Source organism: Pogoniulus pusillus, chromosome 37 (genome assembly GCF_015220805.1).
Source record: "Pogoniulus pusillus isolate bPogPus1 chromosome 37, bPogPus1.pri, whole genome shotgun sequence".
In the NCBI taxonomy this organism is placed as follows: domain Eukaryota; kingdom Metazoa; phylum Chordata; class Aves; order Piciformes; family Lybiidae; genus Pogoniulus; species Pogoniulus pusillus.
The window spans coordinates 4,350,895-4,367,291 of NC_087300.1; the positions used below are offsets into that span (position 1 = coordinate 4,350,895).

The window sequence follows — 16,397 nt, forward strand, 5'->3', positions numbered from 1 at the left end:
GTCACTGCGGGGGGCACCAGAAGAACCAAACACCCCTGGCCACCCTCAAGAGCTGGCAGTAGAAGGGCTGGATTTGGATGATCCTTCAAGGACCTTTCCAACCCCTGACATTCTGTGATGAGTTGCTGGGAAGGGAATGGTTACAGCATGGTTGTCCTGGAGGAGAGAGGCTGGACCAGACAGCAGTCAGGAGAGGAAGCTCAAGTTGGGAAGTGATGACTCTGGGTGTGGTGCACAGGAGGTTCCTGGGGTATGTGGCTCTCCAGCTGGGAATGCTGCCCTTGGAAGCAAAGAATTGCCATCACAACACCGGGAGGTGTGAGAGCCATCAGAAAGCCATGAAACGGTTTGGAAAGGAGCTTAAAGACCACAGAATGTCAGGGGCTGGAAGGGACCTCGAAAGATCACCTAATCCAACCCCCCTGCCAGAGCAGGATCAAGAGATACCCAATCCAGGCCCCCTGCCAGGGACAGGAGGTGCAGCCTTTGGGGTGAATTTTGGTTGCCTGTGTGAACTGAGGTGTCCTCTTGTGCTGCAGAGAAGCCTCCCTGCCTGGGGTTGGTCAATGGTGTTGGCTAACAGGTTGAGGTGGATGTGGGCTAACGGTCGGTGGGTCCCTTCACACTTGAATGTAAGCCCTTGGGATGAGAGGATGCCCAGTGTTAGGATCATGGAACTGGAATCGTTCAGGCTGGGAAAGACCTTCAGCTGTGAACCCAGCACTGACAGGTCACCACTGAACCATGTCCCTCAGCACCACATCTCCACAGCTTTGAAACCCCTCCAAGGATGGGAACTGCACCGCTGGCCTGGGCAGCCTGTTCAGGGCTCTGCAACCCTGTAAGGGAAGAAATTGTTCCTCATGTCCGACTTAAACTTTCCCTGCTGCAACTTGAAGCCATTTCCTTTATCCAGCTCCTCAGCCTGAAGGTTCAAACACGGAGAGGAGCACACTTGAGGCCCCCCAGCAGGAATCTCTCTACTGCCCCTCTGCACAGTATTGATCCCCAGGCTGCCTCCCAGTTCCTGGCTCAGTGCCATGTCCATCAGGATGTTCCTGCTGCCAGCCTAGACCTGATGCTGGCCAGGACCAGCCAAGGAGCCCTGGGACCAGCCATGACCCTTCTGTCTGCCCTGCTCTGTAGAGGGACTCCAGTGGCACTGTGCCAGCCCTGAGTGCTTGTGGTTTGTGGGTTTCAGCCCCTCTGTGGTTTGGGTTTCACTTCCCCCTCCACATTGATGGTGACAGCAAGACCTGAGTGGTTTTGTGCTGCTGTCCAGGGACGGGTGTGACTCCTGGACTGACAGCCAGTGCCAGCCCCACGGCCCTACCCCTGTGGGTTTTGGCTGCTGCCTGCATGTGCAGCTCAGGTAGGGACATGCCAGGAGCAGTGCCCAGAGCTCAGGGGTGGGGGGGCAGGGGGCCCTGGGGCTGCAGCTGGCTCTGCATAAAGTCAGGGGGAATCTGCTCTCTTCTGCCTCGGGGTGAGACACAGGGTGGGAGCAGGGGTGGGGTCATGGATCCTCTCCGTGCTCTGCAGGGGCAGCTGTACCTGGTTGCTCCTGCTCTATCCACTGTGTAGTTGTGGTGCCACAGCCCCGCGCTGGCACTGCCGAGCTGCCACGGGCTCAGATGGCAGCTGCTGAATGCTGGTGCCATGGTGGGGATGTGCTGTGTTATGCTTTGGGGCCAGCTGCTGCAGGCACAGCTCCCCGTGGGCTCTCAGATCTGCAGCCTGGCACAGCTGGGCCTCAGGACTGTGCTCTCCACCAGTGTTTGGGTCCTCACTGTGGCACAGAGCTCCCTCTCTGCTCTTGCAGGTGGCCACTGAGATGCTGCAGAGGAGCAGATGCCCAAGACCCTCCCAGTGCCAATGGAGAAGGTGAGAGGTGCTCATGCTAGGGGCAGTTTGGAGCTCAGGGGACATGGGGCTGGTGCTGAAGGGCTGGACCTTGGCTCAGAGCTGGCATCTTTGTGCCCCAGTGGAACTCCTCCCCTGCAGGCAGAGCCATGGTTGGTGCCACAGTGCCCAGCACCTAGCCTGCCACCAGAACCAGGTGAGTCACCCTGTCCCTGTGCCACGGGAGGACTCGCTTGGGGGGACCCTGCCAGCCCCATTCTAGCTACCCTTTCTGCGCAGCCCACGAGCTGCAGCCCTGCCGGGCTCTGTCTACACCTCGGTGCTGACGGAGCAGCTGCCGCTGCGGCAGGGAGAGGTCGTCCAGCTCCTCAGCACGGTGAGGGGACACCGGGATGGGGGTGACCCTCAGGGCTGCCCACCCCCAAGCTGTCGTCTGTCCTGCTGCAGCAGACAGAGGTCGAGGGCTGGTGAGATGGGCAGAGCTGGCATCGAAGAGGCCTCTTAACCAGTAACTTCATGGAGCTGCCAGCACCAGTGCCCATGGTGAGCAGCTGGGACTCTGCACCCTGGTGAGCCAGAGGCCTCCACGAGGCCAAAGCCTGGCATCCAAGGAGCTGTGTCATGCCAATGAGTCCTGCCTGTGGTGCCAGTATCCTCACCCAGCCTCCCTCTCTTGCAACTGAGGCAGTCAACATGGTCTTGGGATGCAGAGTCTGGTGAGTCTGGCAGTGGTGCCCATCCAGCCCTTGGGATCCCAGTGCCCCGCCAGAACCACCGGGTGGCCCCACGGCCAGCTGCGAGGTGGGTTGGAACAGCCGTGGGGCCGGGCAGCTGTGGCAGCACCATGGGGCATGGGCACACGACATAGACCAGCACCGAGGTGCTCTCTGCTTCGACTTCCTTCCCAGCACGGAGCCCATTTCCTCTGGCGTCACATGCGCGGTGTGGGGCCGTGGCAGACGTGGGAGCCTGGCACAGCACCGCTTGGCACGGCCTCGTGGGCAGCTCCACGCCAGCAGGTAGGATGGAGTGGCCACAGCGCTGGGGTCCTGCACATGGGGACTATCCTGGTGGCCGTGCTGCTCCTGGGGTCTGCTGATGCCCCTGGAGCTGGTGGAGCTGCCAAGAAAGAGCAGGGGCTGGTGGGACACCGGGCAGCAGCTCTGGGCATCACTGACCCCATGAGAGCAATGGAGCCCCAGGCTTGCAGAGCTGCTCCCCATGCCCCTGGGCCTGGGCATCCTCATCCCTGTCCTAGTCCCTGCAGCCCTCGCGGCTGTGCCCAGCTCTTCTGGTGCCTAAAACCTGCAGGCATTTTTGGTGCTTGTGAGGCCAGCACGGTGAGGAGCCTGCTGGTGGTGACAGGGTCCAGGCAGCATCAGGGCTGCTGGCTCGTCAGGGGGACAAGGGCACTGCCACAGGGACAGGGTGGCTCTCCAAAGAGACCAGGTGACCCAGCATGGGGACAGGGAGGTCCATGGGCACATGCTTGTGACCTGATACCCTGTACCCTATTGTGCCATGGGGTCTGTCCTGATGGGACCCCGGGGCTCGATGGCAGAGGGCTGCTGCTGCACCCTAGGTGGTGGTGGGGCAGCATCCTGCCCGGTGCCGCCGCTCTGGGGAGGGTTGCAGCTGCCTGCTCTGCCGCACGCAGAGGAAGCGCCGACCACAGCAGGACTGGGTGCTGGGCTGGGTACAGGACCGAGCACAGGGTTCGGGGGCAGGGATAGGTGCGGGGCTGGCAAGAGGGGCAGCTGCCCCTAGAACAGCTAACAAGGCCCTGGGCACAAGGACAGGATTGTTGGTGGCACAGAGCTGCCATGGGGCTGGTTAGGTCCTGCCGAGCATCGCTGCCGGCCGTGGCAGTTGGTGCTGGTGGAGTGCCGCTGGGGGGGACATATCCCACCCCTCCCGCCTGTGGGTGACTCTTGTCCCCGTCCCCGATCCCACAACACGGCCCTGAGGCAGGAGCTGAATGTGGGCATGAGGGCGGTCGGGGTGAGGTGGTCTCAGGACACCGAGTCCAAGCAAGCAAGGCAGGAGGGGGTGTCCCACCCGGCCGAAGGGTCCCTGGCGAAGCGGCATAAGGAGGGTCCCCTCCCAGCCCCTGGGCAGTCGCTTCGCTCCCTGCAGCCGGTGAGAGAGAGAACGGCGAAGGGCCAGGACGGGGAGCAGCTGGGTGAGTCCCGGACAGAGACAGGAGGGAAGGACTGGGATGGGGATGGAGAGGAGGACATGCCCAGGACGAGTTCCCCATGTGTGGGGCAGGTCCCTGGTGCCAGGACACGGTCGTGGCTCAGGGCAGGAAGCGTTTCCTGTGCCGCGGTGCTCGTACCAGCCCTGCTCCTGCCTCTCGCCCAGAGCTCCCGGCACTGGCGAGGATGGAGCCAGCCAAGCTGCCCCCCAGCAAGAGGATGGCTCCTGCTCCCCCAGTTCCTGCCAAGGCCAAAGCGGCCCCCACGGTGCCCAGCAAGTAAGACACATGTGGCTGTGCCAGGGCGTCTGGGGCCACTGCGATGTCCCCAGCGCTGGGGCTGGTGATGTCCACGTGCGGTCCCCGGCATGGGGGCTGGCAGATGCCGCACGGGAGGGCTGAGCACAGCCCGGCTGTGCCGCTTAACCTCCTCTGCTATCTCCAGGCTTGGCGCCCTCCAGCCCTGTGCCTCAGCTGACACCGAGCGGGGCAGAGTTCCTGACCCAGGTAAGCACTGGGTGCTGGCACTGGACACCACAGCCACCATGGTGCCATGTCTGTGCCAGCAGCAGGCTCTGACACTCTCTCTTTGGCAGATGCTGATGGCTTCAACGCGGTTCCAGTCACCACAGCCAAGCTGAACCACCCCACTGCCACGCGGCCCCGGGTACCAGGCCAGCGGCCACCTAGCCTTGTCCTGGGGAGTGCGGGGGGTCCCTGCAGGGAGGAGAAGCCCTGGGGGCCCTCCCACACTGGGCTCTGTGCCCCTCTCCCTGGCACAAGACAAGTACCCGTCCTGCCGTGGAGCACGGAGGTGCCAGCAGCACCACGGCCAGAGGAGATGTTGGCCCTGGAGGACCTGAAGGCTGAGGTCCGGACCCTGCACATCCTCGTGGACCTGATGCGAGTCCAGCACCTGTGAGTGGGGCTGGGGGTGCTGGGGTGCTGCTGAGGGGTCCCCAGCGGCCGCCGGCTGAGCCGTTGTGGTTGCGGTGCAGGCGGGACCTGGAGGACATGCGGCTGGAGCTGTGCCAGGAGCGGGCCAAGCGCCAGGCACTGCAGGTAAGTCCCTGGCAAAGGGCTGTGCCCATGCTGGGGTCCCCATCACCCCCCCAAACCTCACAGCTTCTCCCCACAGGCAGAGATCGAGCGGGTGAGGAAGGTTCTGCCCTGCTAAGTGTGGCCGGGGGCGGTGGTGCCCAACCCTCTGCAATCTCACAGGCACGGGGCCGGCAGGTGGCCCAGGGTGCTGCAGGCACTGTACCAGTGCTGTGCCATGTGCCCCCCGGCCCCGCTGCCCCCAGCCTGGCTCTGCACTGATCAGACCCACCCCGTGCCCAGGCACTGCTTTCTGCCACGCAACAGCCCCTAGGTGTATTGATATGGTTTAAAATAAACTATTTTGGGTACAGAATGGTTCTGAGCTGGGTGCTGCAGAGGGCAGTGCCAGGGGCTCTGCCACGTCCCTGCATGGTTGGATGGGCACAGGGCAGTCTCATTATGGCACAGAGGGTCCTGTCATGGCACAAGGAGGTCCCACCAGGGCTGGCTCACTGCAAAGGCCCAGGTGCTGGTGGACTTGCCAGCAGCCATGGGCAGGGCTGCAGGCTTTGCCAGCCAGCCCTGGGAGCAGCCAGATGTCCCCATCGCTCCCTGCACCATGTCCCGGGCTGGGATGCAGAACCAGGGCCTCCTCCACCTCCTCCTTGTCTTCCAGCTCATGCACAGTTTCCCAGCCCAGTCCCAGTCCCAGCACATCCTGGCCTCCAGCCACTGGCAAGGAGCCGGGAGCACATCTGGAAAACATCTGGATGCTGCTGGCACAGGCTGCATGGGGGCTGGCCTGGGAAGGAGCTATTTTTATAAAGCTGCTGGGTGGGGGTTGGGGAGGGGGGCAGAGGGGCCGGGAGCATGGGCAGGATGTGGCCCAGCCCTGCGGGGAGCAGCCCAGCTCCCTGGAGAGCACCCACGGCCCCAGAGCCCTGCAGGGACACATCCGGCCCGACCCCGGCCAGGCAGTGCCGGAAAGGGCCTGGCTAATTTTAGTGGTGCTGATGGGAAGGCACTGGCCAGGAAGGTGGCAATGGCAAGGCAGCTCTCAGCACCACTTGTGCCCTGGCATGCAGGACCCTGCCACGCTGGGCTCCATCACGTGTGACAGCACCATGTTTAGGGGCAGAGCCCCACAGCTTACATGGAGAACAGCCCGGCCGTGACCCACGCCGTGCCCACCCTCCAAATGCCCACAGCCAAGGCTGGCAAAGTCTGCCCTGTGCTTGTCCTCGTCCCCATGGCATTCTGGGGCTGCTTGGTTGGTGCCAGCAGTCGTACCAATGGCTCAAAGTGCATCGCGCCCCACAGCACCGGGGCCAAGTCTGGCCCTGGGGATGCCCATGGCACTGAGGGCTGGATGCCAGCAGCGCAGGGGTGGTCCATGGCAGCTCCTCCCAGCTCAGGGCAGCGAGCAGCATCCTGTCCTCGCATCTCCTGGCCCCAGACCGGGTCCTCAGCATCTCGCAGAGGCGGCACGGCGGGAGCCAGGCACGGTGCCAGGGCAGCTGCCCCCATGCCGGGGCTCAGTAGTAGTGGACGCGGCCCAGGGTGCCGGTGCCGGTGCCCAGGATGTCGGGCTGCCCGTTGCGCCAGATCTCGCGGATGATGCGCTCCCGCTCCTCCAGCCGCTGCGCCCGCTCCAGCTCCTCCGCCGAGGCGAAGACGTTGATGGCCAGAGCCCCGTCCCCGGGGCCGTGGCTGTCCAGCGGGATCTCGGTCACTGGCAGCAGCGACTCGGACGCTGCGCGGTCAACAGTGTCCTCCTCTTCCTCGTCCTCGTCGTCTTCCTCGTCCTCGCTGAGGTCCCTCGGGTGGTGCGGGGGCGGCGCGGGGGAGCGGCAGGAGAGGCGCAGCACCAGCAGGCACAGCGTCAGCACCAGCCCGAAGCAGACGCCCAGCACGAAGTAGAGCCCGAAGCTCTCGGGGTTGGCTGCGGGGAGAGCAGAGGGCATGAGGAGCGGCCTGTGCCTGCTGCAGGGCCCGTGGTGGCCCTCGGATCCCCGCGGGATGCGTCCCTGCCGGAGCTCACCTCGGATGTGGGCGTACGCGGCCATGCTGTTGCTCAGCAGCTCCATGTCCCGCCTGCGGCTCTCCATCCTGTGCCCGGCGCTCAGTGGCTCTGCGGATGGCACATGCCTGGCATCTGCGGGACACGGGGGCTGAGAGAGGCGGCACTGGGGGCTGGGACCCTCTGCAGTCCCCCATCCCTTTCAAGGCTGCACCTAGGTGCTACCGTGCCCCAAGGGCTGAGCGAGCAGCAGCCAAGGCAGAGGCTTTGGGCTGCTTGGGCAGGTCTGACTCTCACAGGTGGAACCAAAGCCACCCTGCTCCCACCTCCATCCTTCCTGTAGGACCGGGATGGATGTGGCTCCTCCAGGACACCATGCCAAGCAGATCTGTGGCACAGGGCCAGCCAGAACCCATGCCATAGGGCTAAGGTTGGTGCCAGCATACCCCTGCAAGGCTGTCCATTCCAGCAGGGCCATAGGGCATGCAGGAGCTGTTGCTGCTTGTGCCCCACCAGGCCACTGTTGTGCCAGCCAGCTCCAGCCTCATCTGTTTGCCATGGGACCTTGTGTCACAGGGCAAGGACCTAGCCATGGTGCAAAGGGCACTGAGCAGCAGGGAGATGCAGCAGAACTGACCCTGACCCCACCAGCTCCTGCTACAGCCCCTCAGCAAGAGGAAAAGTGCCTCCATGCTAACCACTCACAGAGGAGTTGGCATGGCTCCCACAGGAATCTGCCCTGGGAGCTGGGGAGGAGCCGTGGGTACCTCAGGCTGCCTCCTCCATGACACCTGGCTCTCACCTGGCACTGGGGTTTGGGGTGAGCACCCACCTCCTCCTGCCCAGCCACCCGCCTGGCACCAAGCAACTGAGAGACAGCCCTGGTAGCTCCTCACTGCCCCCACAATGCTGGTGTGGAGCCAAGTCCCCCTCAGCTGTGGGGTCCCACAGTCCCCAGGTTATGGGACTGTGCATGTGGCACAGCAGTGGGCAGAGCAAGAGGCAGGACGTGGGGTGCAGCAACTGGCAAGGCAGTAAGCAGGACAGCTGGTGTAAGAGCAGGCAGAGCAGCAGGCAGGAACGTGGGGTACAGCAGCTGGCAGAGCCGTGGGCAGGACAGCTGGTACAACAGCGGGCAGAGCAGCAGGCAGGACAGCTGGTAGAGCAGTGGACAGGGCAGTGGGCAGGACAGGGGGTACAGCAGCGGGCAGAGCAGGAGGTGACAGAGCCCAGCCCTGGCAGGGGACGAGCTCATTTCCCAGAAACGGCTCCAGGGAGGGAGGAATGAGGAAAGAAATGCAGAAAATGTGACACATCAGCAGAACCATCCCCGGGCAGCCCAGAGCCGCCGAGCTGCTGCGCGGGCCACGCTGCCACCCCCAACGCAAGCCCAGTGGCGGTCCCAGGAAGGTCCTGATGCCCTCCCCAGAGTGCAGCCCCACTGGCACCCCCTGCCCCTACAAGTGGCAGCTGGGAGCTGCATGGCTCTGCTGTGGGGCTGAAGGGGCAGAGCCCTGCCATGGGGTCCCTGGAGCACCGCCGCTGGCTGGGCTGCTGGGCGAGGGCACCACAGGGCTGGACCCAGCCTCAGATGGGCACCCTGGGCCTTGGCAGGGCAGGGATTCGGGCCACCCTGTAGTGGGTACAGAGGGTGTGTGAGTCTGGGAGTGGCGGGGAAAGGTGGCAAAAGTGGGTGTCGTGTGCTGGGCAGGCAAGTGCCAGTGTCTATCCCCAGCCAGAGCTGGGGCTGCCCTGCACCCCAAGGGCATCACCTGGGATCACTCTCAGCTATGGGTGTGCCTGCGGGCACGGTCCCAGAGCGCTCAGCCCTTCGTCCTCAAGCGCCAAACCCCAGGTCCCCATCCCCACATCCTCAACTGTTGCATCCCGGAGCCCTGAGCTCTGCATCCAGCCACAGGCACCGAGCGCTGTGCCCTCAAACCCTGCCAGGCACTGGTACCCTCATCCCCAAGCCCCGCGTCCCTGCACACAAAGCAAGCGAGGGGACAGAGCAGGTCCGGGACACGCCACCACTGCCACAGCGCTGAGTGGCTGTGGGGCTTTGGGGGTCCTTCGCGGTGCCCCCTCCGCCCCGCTGCCCGCTGCGGCCCCGAGCCCCCTGCAAGTGCCAAGGGGCGGCTGGGAGCGGTACTCACCGGGGCGGCGCTGGGACGGCGAGCGGCAGCCGGAGCCCGCTGCACTTTGGCTGGAGCAGGGAAGCGCCAGCGAGGTCTGTTCAGCATTAGCGCCGCAGCAACAGGAAATAGTTCGGAGGCGGCTGGCGGTCAGCGCTCCCCGCCCGAGCCAATGGCGGCCCCGGCCCAGCGCCGAGCGGGCCCAGGGGCTGGGGTTCGTCCTGCTCCCCCGGGACGCTGCGCTCGGCCCAGCTGCGGAGCCGCCCCGGGGCTGGGAGCGCAGCCGCTGGGCGGGCAGCTGCAGGCCCCATCCTGGCCTTGGCTTGTGCATGCCTGGCAGCTGCAGGCCTGGCCGTGCCCTGACCCAGGCTGGGCTGGTGGTGCTGGACCCCAGCCGAGTACCCTGGGCTGGCTTCAGAGGGACCAAGTCCCCATGCGGGAGCTCCCCGTGCCGGCAGGGCAAAGCTCCTGCATTGCACCACAGCCAGCCGGGTGTGCAGGGGGTCCCGGGGCAGCCCCCAGCCCAAAGGAGGTGTGGGGATGGGGAGGGTCCTGCCCCACTCCTGGCTGTACAGGGATGGAGCAGCCCAGGCCATGTACAGTGCCCTGGCCCCATCACAGCTCACTTAGCAGCCTGGCACATGCAGTGACGTGGGGAAGAGCTGCTGGCATGGACAAGAGGATCTGCCCCACCTATGCCAGCACTGGACATAGAATCAACCAAGTTGGAAGAGACCTTCAATATCATCCAGCCCAACCTAGCACCCAGCCTTATCCAGTCAACCAAACCATGGCACCAAGTGCCTCATCCAGTCTTGTCTTGAAGACCTGCAGGGACGGTGCCACCACCACCTCCCTGGGCAGCCCATTCCAATGCCAATCACTCTCTCTGTGCAGAACTTCCTCCTAACATCCAGCCTAGACCTACCCCGGCACAACTTGAGACTGTGTCCCCTTGTTCTACTGCTGGATTGGACCTTCAGGACATGAGGGCTGTGCCCAACATTTGCCCCACCGGCTTGCTCTGAGCCAGTCAAGGAGGGCTGGGTGCAGCCTGGGGCTGGCAAAGGGAATCTGGGTGCCAAGGGGGCAAGATGGGGCTGTGGGCTTGTCCCCACGGTGATTTTTCACAGGTCCCACTCCCCCCCAATCCCCACGGGCTCGCCGGGCTCTGGGTCTGAAGGTTTATTGCCAACATGCAGGAGCAGCTCCCAGGCAGTACAAAAATAATGTCTTTATACAATTTTGGTTTCCTTGTTTCTTTTTTTTTCTCTTTTTCTTTTTTTTTCTTCCTCCATTTTCTTTACAACAGGCTCCTTACAACAGGCTCCTTCCCACAGCACGGCCCCCTCTGCCCACGCACATCTCCCGCCCCCCCCCCACACCCCTCTCCACAGCTGCTCCAGCCCTCCCCGCACCCCTCCCCAGTTCCAGTTTGCTTTAATACAAGTGTGAGTTACTGGCGATGATTGGCGCAGGGATGCTGGGGGTGAAAGAGCCTTGCAGAGGCTCCAGAATATTGCTTTGACTTTGGGAAAATAAAACAAAAGAGGTGGGAGGGAAAGAGGAGGAAACCCAATGGAGAGAGCAGAGACATCCCCCCCCAGCTCCAAGGATGCTCAGGGCTGGGGAAGGTGTGTGTGGGGCTGTTCTACTGCTGGTGGCAGAGAAGGGGCAATGAGGGCATGCTGAGGGGGTGCCAGGACAGACCTACCCTCTTCAAAATAAATAAGGCTAAGACTTGAGGCTACTGGCTCAGCTGGCTGGGGTGGGGGCAACTGTTCTGGTCTGTGTTAGTGTTCACAAGGCCCTGCCTGCTGCTAGGAACAAGTGGGCAGGCAAGGTAATGCCCGATGCTGCTGAGGGGTTTGGGTCAGTCCCTGTCCCCACAAAGACACCTGTAGGGTGGCACCAGGCCAGACACAGGCCACTACCCCAGCCTGGGGCAAGAGAAGGCAACAACATGCTACAAAGATCTGCCCCTCACTCCCTGCTGGCACTCGCTGTGGGTCAGAGCTGGCACTGAAATGCAGGGCAGCCCCCGCAGCTGAGGCCACAGCAGCTTGAGGCTGGCAGGAGAGGAGGAGGCCAGAGCTGCCACAGGACTAGGAGCAGGGGAGGGAGGCAGCTGGAAAGCTGCTGCCTCGAGCAGGAGCCCTGGCTGGGGCACTGGGAGCCCTGGCATGTGTGTGAGAACAGTTCATCTGGCAAGACAGGCATCCAGTTCACAAAATGAGGCTCAGAAACAATCGTTCCTGTTCTCAGCACAGGCAGAAGCTCTTCCAGTGGCCTCAGGTGACAAAGGGGACATCCTTCTCCTGCCTCAGCACCACGTGGGGCTGGCATAGGCAGGCCCCAGTTCGTGGCAAGGCTGGGATGGCAAGATAAGCTGGGGAAAACAAATACAGCAGAGACTTCAGCCAGCCCCTTCCTAAACTCTAGGCAGATTATCTTGGGAAGCTTTTTCACATTATAACTCCTATCTTCTATCTGTACCACAACTGAAGGGTGAAAAGGCTAACTCAGAATTAATGCAACTTTAACTGCACCTTAGATAAGCTACTGAAAAACAAAACAGAACAAAACGATTAAATCATAAATCCTTACGACCTAAAAGAATCGGTGAGAGGTGGGAAAAGTGGTCGGAGAGGGGCCCCAGTGCTGCCAAAGCTCTGGCTCGCAGGCAGGATGCCACCCTTGCAGCGATGGCTGCGAGGAGGAACCTTGCCTGCGGCAGCAGCTGAGCTCCTCGGGCAGCCCCAGGTCACATCAGGTCACTGGGAGCCGTTTGTGCCGCTGGGAGGCCGCCGTGCTGCAGCCCACACGTGGCGGCCGCGGGGTTGGTGACAGCCAAGCCAGGTGGCACGGGAAGGGCAGACACAGAGTGGGTGCAGACGAAGGGAAGTGGGGAGGTTTGAAGGACTTCTTCCTTTCCAGAACAACCTCCCCCTCCCCACCCCCGGTAAATCTCAGCTTATTCAAACCACACGGAGCGAAACGACTCTCCGCAGCCACCGTGCCTGCCAGGGAGCCAGCTTCACCCCGGCCAGGGAGCCAGCTTCACCCCGGCCAGGGAGCCAGCTTCACCCCGGCCAGGGAGCCAGCTTCACCCTTGGTAGTCTTCTCCTTTCCCACAGGCTTTTGCTCGATCCAGAGAACAGCATGGTTAAAAAGACAAGAGAGGTAGATTACAGTCATGATTAAAAGCAGATTAGTCATCATCTAGGCTTCGATTTAAAAAACAAAACAAAACCAAAAAGATTCCAGAAGATGCCAAGAGGTTTGCTGCTTCCAAAAGTAGCTCTTGAATTAAAAAGTCTTCTCTCTCCAGAGCGAGTGATGAGTGTGTCCCTCCCCGCCGGGGGCAGAGCTCAGGACTGCTACGTGGCTCTCCACCGCGGGACACTGGTATTGCTGTTGAGCTGTAGTAGTAGTAGGCGACGTGAAAGGCAGACTGCAGAGTGGTGCTTTGTGCTCCTGTGGGGCAGCTACTTCCGAAGGTACCTCTGGGCCAGGATGGCCGCGTCCAAAGGGTTCATGGGCTGCGCGTCGTGGCCCAGGCGCCGCACGGGAGGGATGTTCCCGAACTGCCGCTTCTGGAGGAAGCTCTTGGCCTCATGCAAAGTGTTCTTCTCCTCGGCCAGGAGCAGCTGCTGCCTCATGTAGTTCTCAAACTCGTACTGCGAGCACTCCTCCGTCACCTTCACCTGCCGGACAACCGCCCCGTAAGAGCCGCAGGTCCCAACGCTCGCCTCTGCCGGCCCCACCGCTGCCCTCTCACCGCCCTGAGCTGCCGGTCCCACCGCTGCCCTCTCACCGCCCTGAGCTGCCGGTCCCACCGCTGCCCTCTGACCGCCCTGAGCTGCCGGTCCCACCGCTGCCCTCTCACCGCCCTGAGCCGCAGGTCCCACCGCTGCCCTCTGACTGCCTTGAGCTGCCGGTCCCACCGCTGCCCTCTGACCGCCCTGAGCTGCCGGTCCCACCGCTGCCCTCTGACCGCCCTGAGCTGCCGGTCCCACCGCTGCCCTCTCACCGCCCTGAGCTGCCGGTCCCACCGCTGCCCTCTCACCGCCCTGAGCTGCCGGTGCCACCGCTGCCCTCTGACCGCCCTGAGCTGCCAGTCCCACCGCTGCCCTCTGACTGCCTTGAGCTGCCAGTTCCACCGCTGCCCTCTCACCGCCCTGAGCTACCACGGGATAAGGGGGCTTTGGTGCAGGAGATGGATCTGCTGCCAGATGTGCAAGCAGGGCTCCTCATTGCCTCCAGAAGCAGAGGTCTGGAAACCTCAGTGGCCCTACCCTGATGCAGCTCACCCCAACCTCACCAGACACTCTGTGAGCTTCCTGGCTCCAGCTCTCACATCCTCACAAGCCTCACGGTGCAGGGGGGGACCTCTGATGGCAATATCAACTGCATCATAGCCACGAGCTCCACCAAGGCTGCTCCCAGGCAGTGAGGTCACCAGCCCTCGCTTCCAGCACCAAATGTGCTGGCAGGGACACAGGATGTTTGTTCCCACCAGAGAACTCACCGGGGAGCCCAGGCCAGCCCTGTGGCCTCCTCCCAGCTCTCCCAGCACAGGCAACTCTTGGCTGCCTTTGAGGGCCAAGTGCTGCCCCTAGCCAGCCCCGGGGCCAGTGAGCTCCCTTCCAGCTGGATGGGACTCCAGGTCCCAGCAGCATCAATCAGCCTTTCCTTCTGCTGCACAAGGTGGGGATGGACTCAGCTGCCTCGGAGCAGCAGCCACAGCTGGGTCCTCACCATCCTCCCCAACTTGGGCCTATAAGCTCATTTCATGGCAGACTTGGCACAGCAGCATGGAAAAGCAGCTCCACGGAAAGCAGAACCTACCTCCTGAGGGTTTTCAGGGTTAGCCACTTGGTCATCAATGTCTGGCACCACTTGCAAAGGGCCACTCAGCGAGGACATGGACTGCCTGGGGGGACAGCACAGTGTCAGGGACCCTCACCCCACACCCTGGCCAGGGCAATCTCACCTGGCTAGCCACAGCTGGGCACCCAAGTGTGGCACAGCACTGTCTGGGTACCAATCCAGCTACTGCTGCTGAAAGAAACCTCTCCAAGGACAACTGCCCTGCTGTGAAATCATATCAGAACCCCAGAGCGACTTTATTTCTGTTTTAAAACAGGATGTGGAGCTTTAGCTCCTGCATAGGTAGGAGAGAAAACAGCCACAGCTCCAAAACTCACAGAGCTCCCTGCTGACTCAACAGAACTTGGCCTGGGCATGCTGTGCTGCACAGACAGAAGGTCACAGAGCTGGCCAGAGAAGCCTGCACAGACCAAACACCACCAGCATCCATTCCCATTGGAGTGGGTTACTAGAATCTCATCCCAGTTGGTTCATGCCAGACCTGGAGTGAAAAATACCCTCAAAAGGCATCCCACACACTGCATCTTCCCACCTGTACCAGTACCAGCATCTCCTGCTCTTCCCCTCCAGAGAGCTCATCCTGCTTCCACATAGGTGATAAAGCAGAGCCAATTCCAAGCTGGTAGGAAGTGGCTGTTTGGCTGCAGCTCTTTGTCCACATCAGCTACTCCTGACCCTTGGGCTTTACTTAGAAAATTCAATCTGGGGAGCACAAGGGCACAGCCTCCTGTACCCCAGGACTGCTCTCATGTCACTGCTTTACAGATCTCAGCCTTGGTCACAAGGCCAGACATGGCCCAGGCCACTTGGGCTGTGTCCATCAGCAGACACCAGCGGTTGAGAGACAGCGTTCAAAGATCTTTCTGTCATCTCAGAGCCTCCCCTTGTGTCCTGCTGGCAGCAGTCTGCTGGCCACAGCTGGAACAACACAGCCTGAGGCCAGAGAAGCCATTTCCCTCTCCTCTCCTCTCCTCTCCAACCTACCAGGAAGCTATGATGGAGCTGAGAGAGTCCAGCACTTCAGAAGCCGTCAGGCGCTGCTGCGGGTCCAGGACCAGCAGTTTCCGGATCAAGCACACAGTGTTCTCTGAGACCCGACCGTCCCTGCGGGAGAGAGCAGCAGCTAGAGGCAGCAGCAGGATGCTCAGGCACGAGAGGAGCCAACTGCTCTGACCAAGGGACTTCAGAAGGACCCAGGAGGTTGATTCCCTGGCCCCGCAGTGTCAGGCCTTTCCCACCTCTGCACAAGATGTCCCAGCTCTGCTACTGCTTCCTATGCTGGTTCACATTGAGCTTTTCACCCCCCAGGGACCCCCAAGTCCTTCTCCACAGAGCTGCTCCCCAGCCCTTCAATCCCAGCCTGGGATGATCTTAGGATGAGAAGAAATGGGTTGAAGCTTGAGCAGGGAAGATTTAGACTGGAGATTAAGAAGAAATTCTTTACAGTGAGGGTGGTGAAACACTGGAGCAGGGTGCCCAGGGAGACTGTAGATGTCTTCTCCCTGGAGGTGTTCAAGGCCAGGTTGGGTGAGGTCTTGAGCAGCCTGGGCTAGTGGGAGGTGTCCCTGCCTATGGCAGGGGGTTGGAATTGGATGATCTTCAAGGTCCCTTCCAATTCAAACCATTCTATAAATCTTTGGTGTCCAGTGCATGCAACCTTTGTTCTTGCTACCTCTGCCACAGCCTCAAGCTGCACCAGGGCAGGATCAGGCTGGATGTTAGGAAGAAGTTCTTCACAGAAAGAGTGATTGCTCATTGCAATGAGCTGCCTGGGGAGGTGGTGGAGTCCCCATCCCTGGAGGTGTTTAAGAGGAGGCTGGATGAGCCACTTGGTGCCATGGGTTAGTTAATTAGAAGGGTGAGGTGATAGGTTAGACCTGATGAACTCAGAGGTTCTCTTCCAACCTGGGTAACTCTGTGATTCTGCAACCCTCGGGAGTTGAAGAGAAGCCCCTCCAGCCCCAGCTCTGCCCAGGAAAGCCCCGAGCAGCCCCCCCAGAGGCTCCCCAGGCCATACTCACTCGGGGATGGTGTACTCGGCAGCCTTGATCTTGCGGAAGAGCTCCTGAGGTATGCTGTCGTAGAAGGGGAACTGGCCGTAGAGCATGGTGAAGAGCACCACGCCCAGCGCCCACATGTCGCTGGGCTTCCCGCGGTACGGCCGCCCTGCGGCGAGGAGACACAAAGGGGACAGGCTTCAGACACTGCAGCACAGCGGCACCGCCACCAAAGGCGACACAAGAGAGAT

The 16,397-nt window shown here is 61.9% G+C and overlaps 2 protein-coding genes across 3 annotated transcripts in view; both read right to left on the reverse strand.

Moving 5' to 3' along the window:
- Positions 1 to 6,204: 6,204 nt before the first annotated feature.
- EVA1B (eva-1 homolog B) lies at positions 6,205 to 9,482 on the reverse strand. The gene is made up of 3 exons (XM_064172500.1): positions 9,278 to 9,482; positions 7,143 to 7,256; positions 6,205 to 7,043 (listed from the first exon to the last, which is right to left on the reverse strand). Exons 2-3 carry the CDS (start codon positions 7,207 to 7,209, stop codon positions 6,637 to 6,639), a joined length of 474 nt encoding a protein of 157 aa, XP_064028570.1. The 5' UTR covers positions 7,210 to 7,256; positions 9,278 to 9,482; the 3' UTR covers positions 6,205 to 6,636.
- Positions 9,483 to 10,323: 841 nt separating this feature from the next.
- The window catches only part of STK40 (serine/threonine kinase 40), a 30,050-nt gene continuing 23,976 nt past the window's right edge, over positions 10,324 to 16,397 (reverse strand). For both annotated transcript variants that reach the window (XM_064172920.1, XM_064172921.1), the window contains 4 exons: positions 16,171 to 16,315; positions 15,134 to 15,253; positions 14,108 to 14,192; positions 10,324 to 12,963 (listed from right to left, as the gene is read on the reverse strand). In XM_064172920.1, the coding sequence (XP_064028990.1) occupies positions 12,745 to 12,963; positions 14,108 to 14,192; positions 15,134 to 15,253; positions 16,171 to 16,315 (569 nt within the window). In that variant the 3' untranslated portion in view covers positions 10,324 to 12,744. The remainder of the gene's footprint in view (positions 12,964 to 14,107; positions 14,193 to 15,133; positions 15,254 to 16,170; positions 16,316 to 16,397) is intronic.

What these genes read in the sequence shown, in the direction of transcription:
- EVA1B (XM_064172500.1), bottom strand. Translation starts at nt 7,209, where the DNA reads ATGGAGAGCCGCAGGCGGGACATGGAGCTGCTGAGCAACAGCATGGCC. An exon ending in CGCGTACGCCCACATCCGAG is followed by an intron (nt 7,044 to 7,142) that starts GTGAGCTCCGGC and finishes CTCTCCCCGCAG; the next exon opens with CCAACCCCGAGAGCTTCGGG.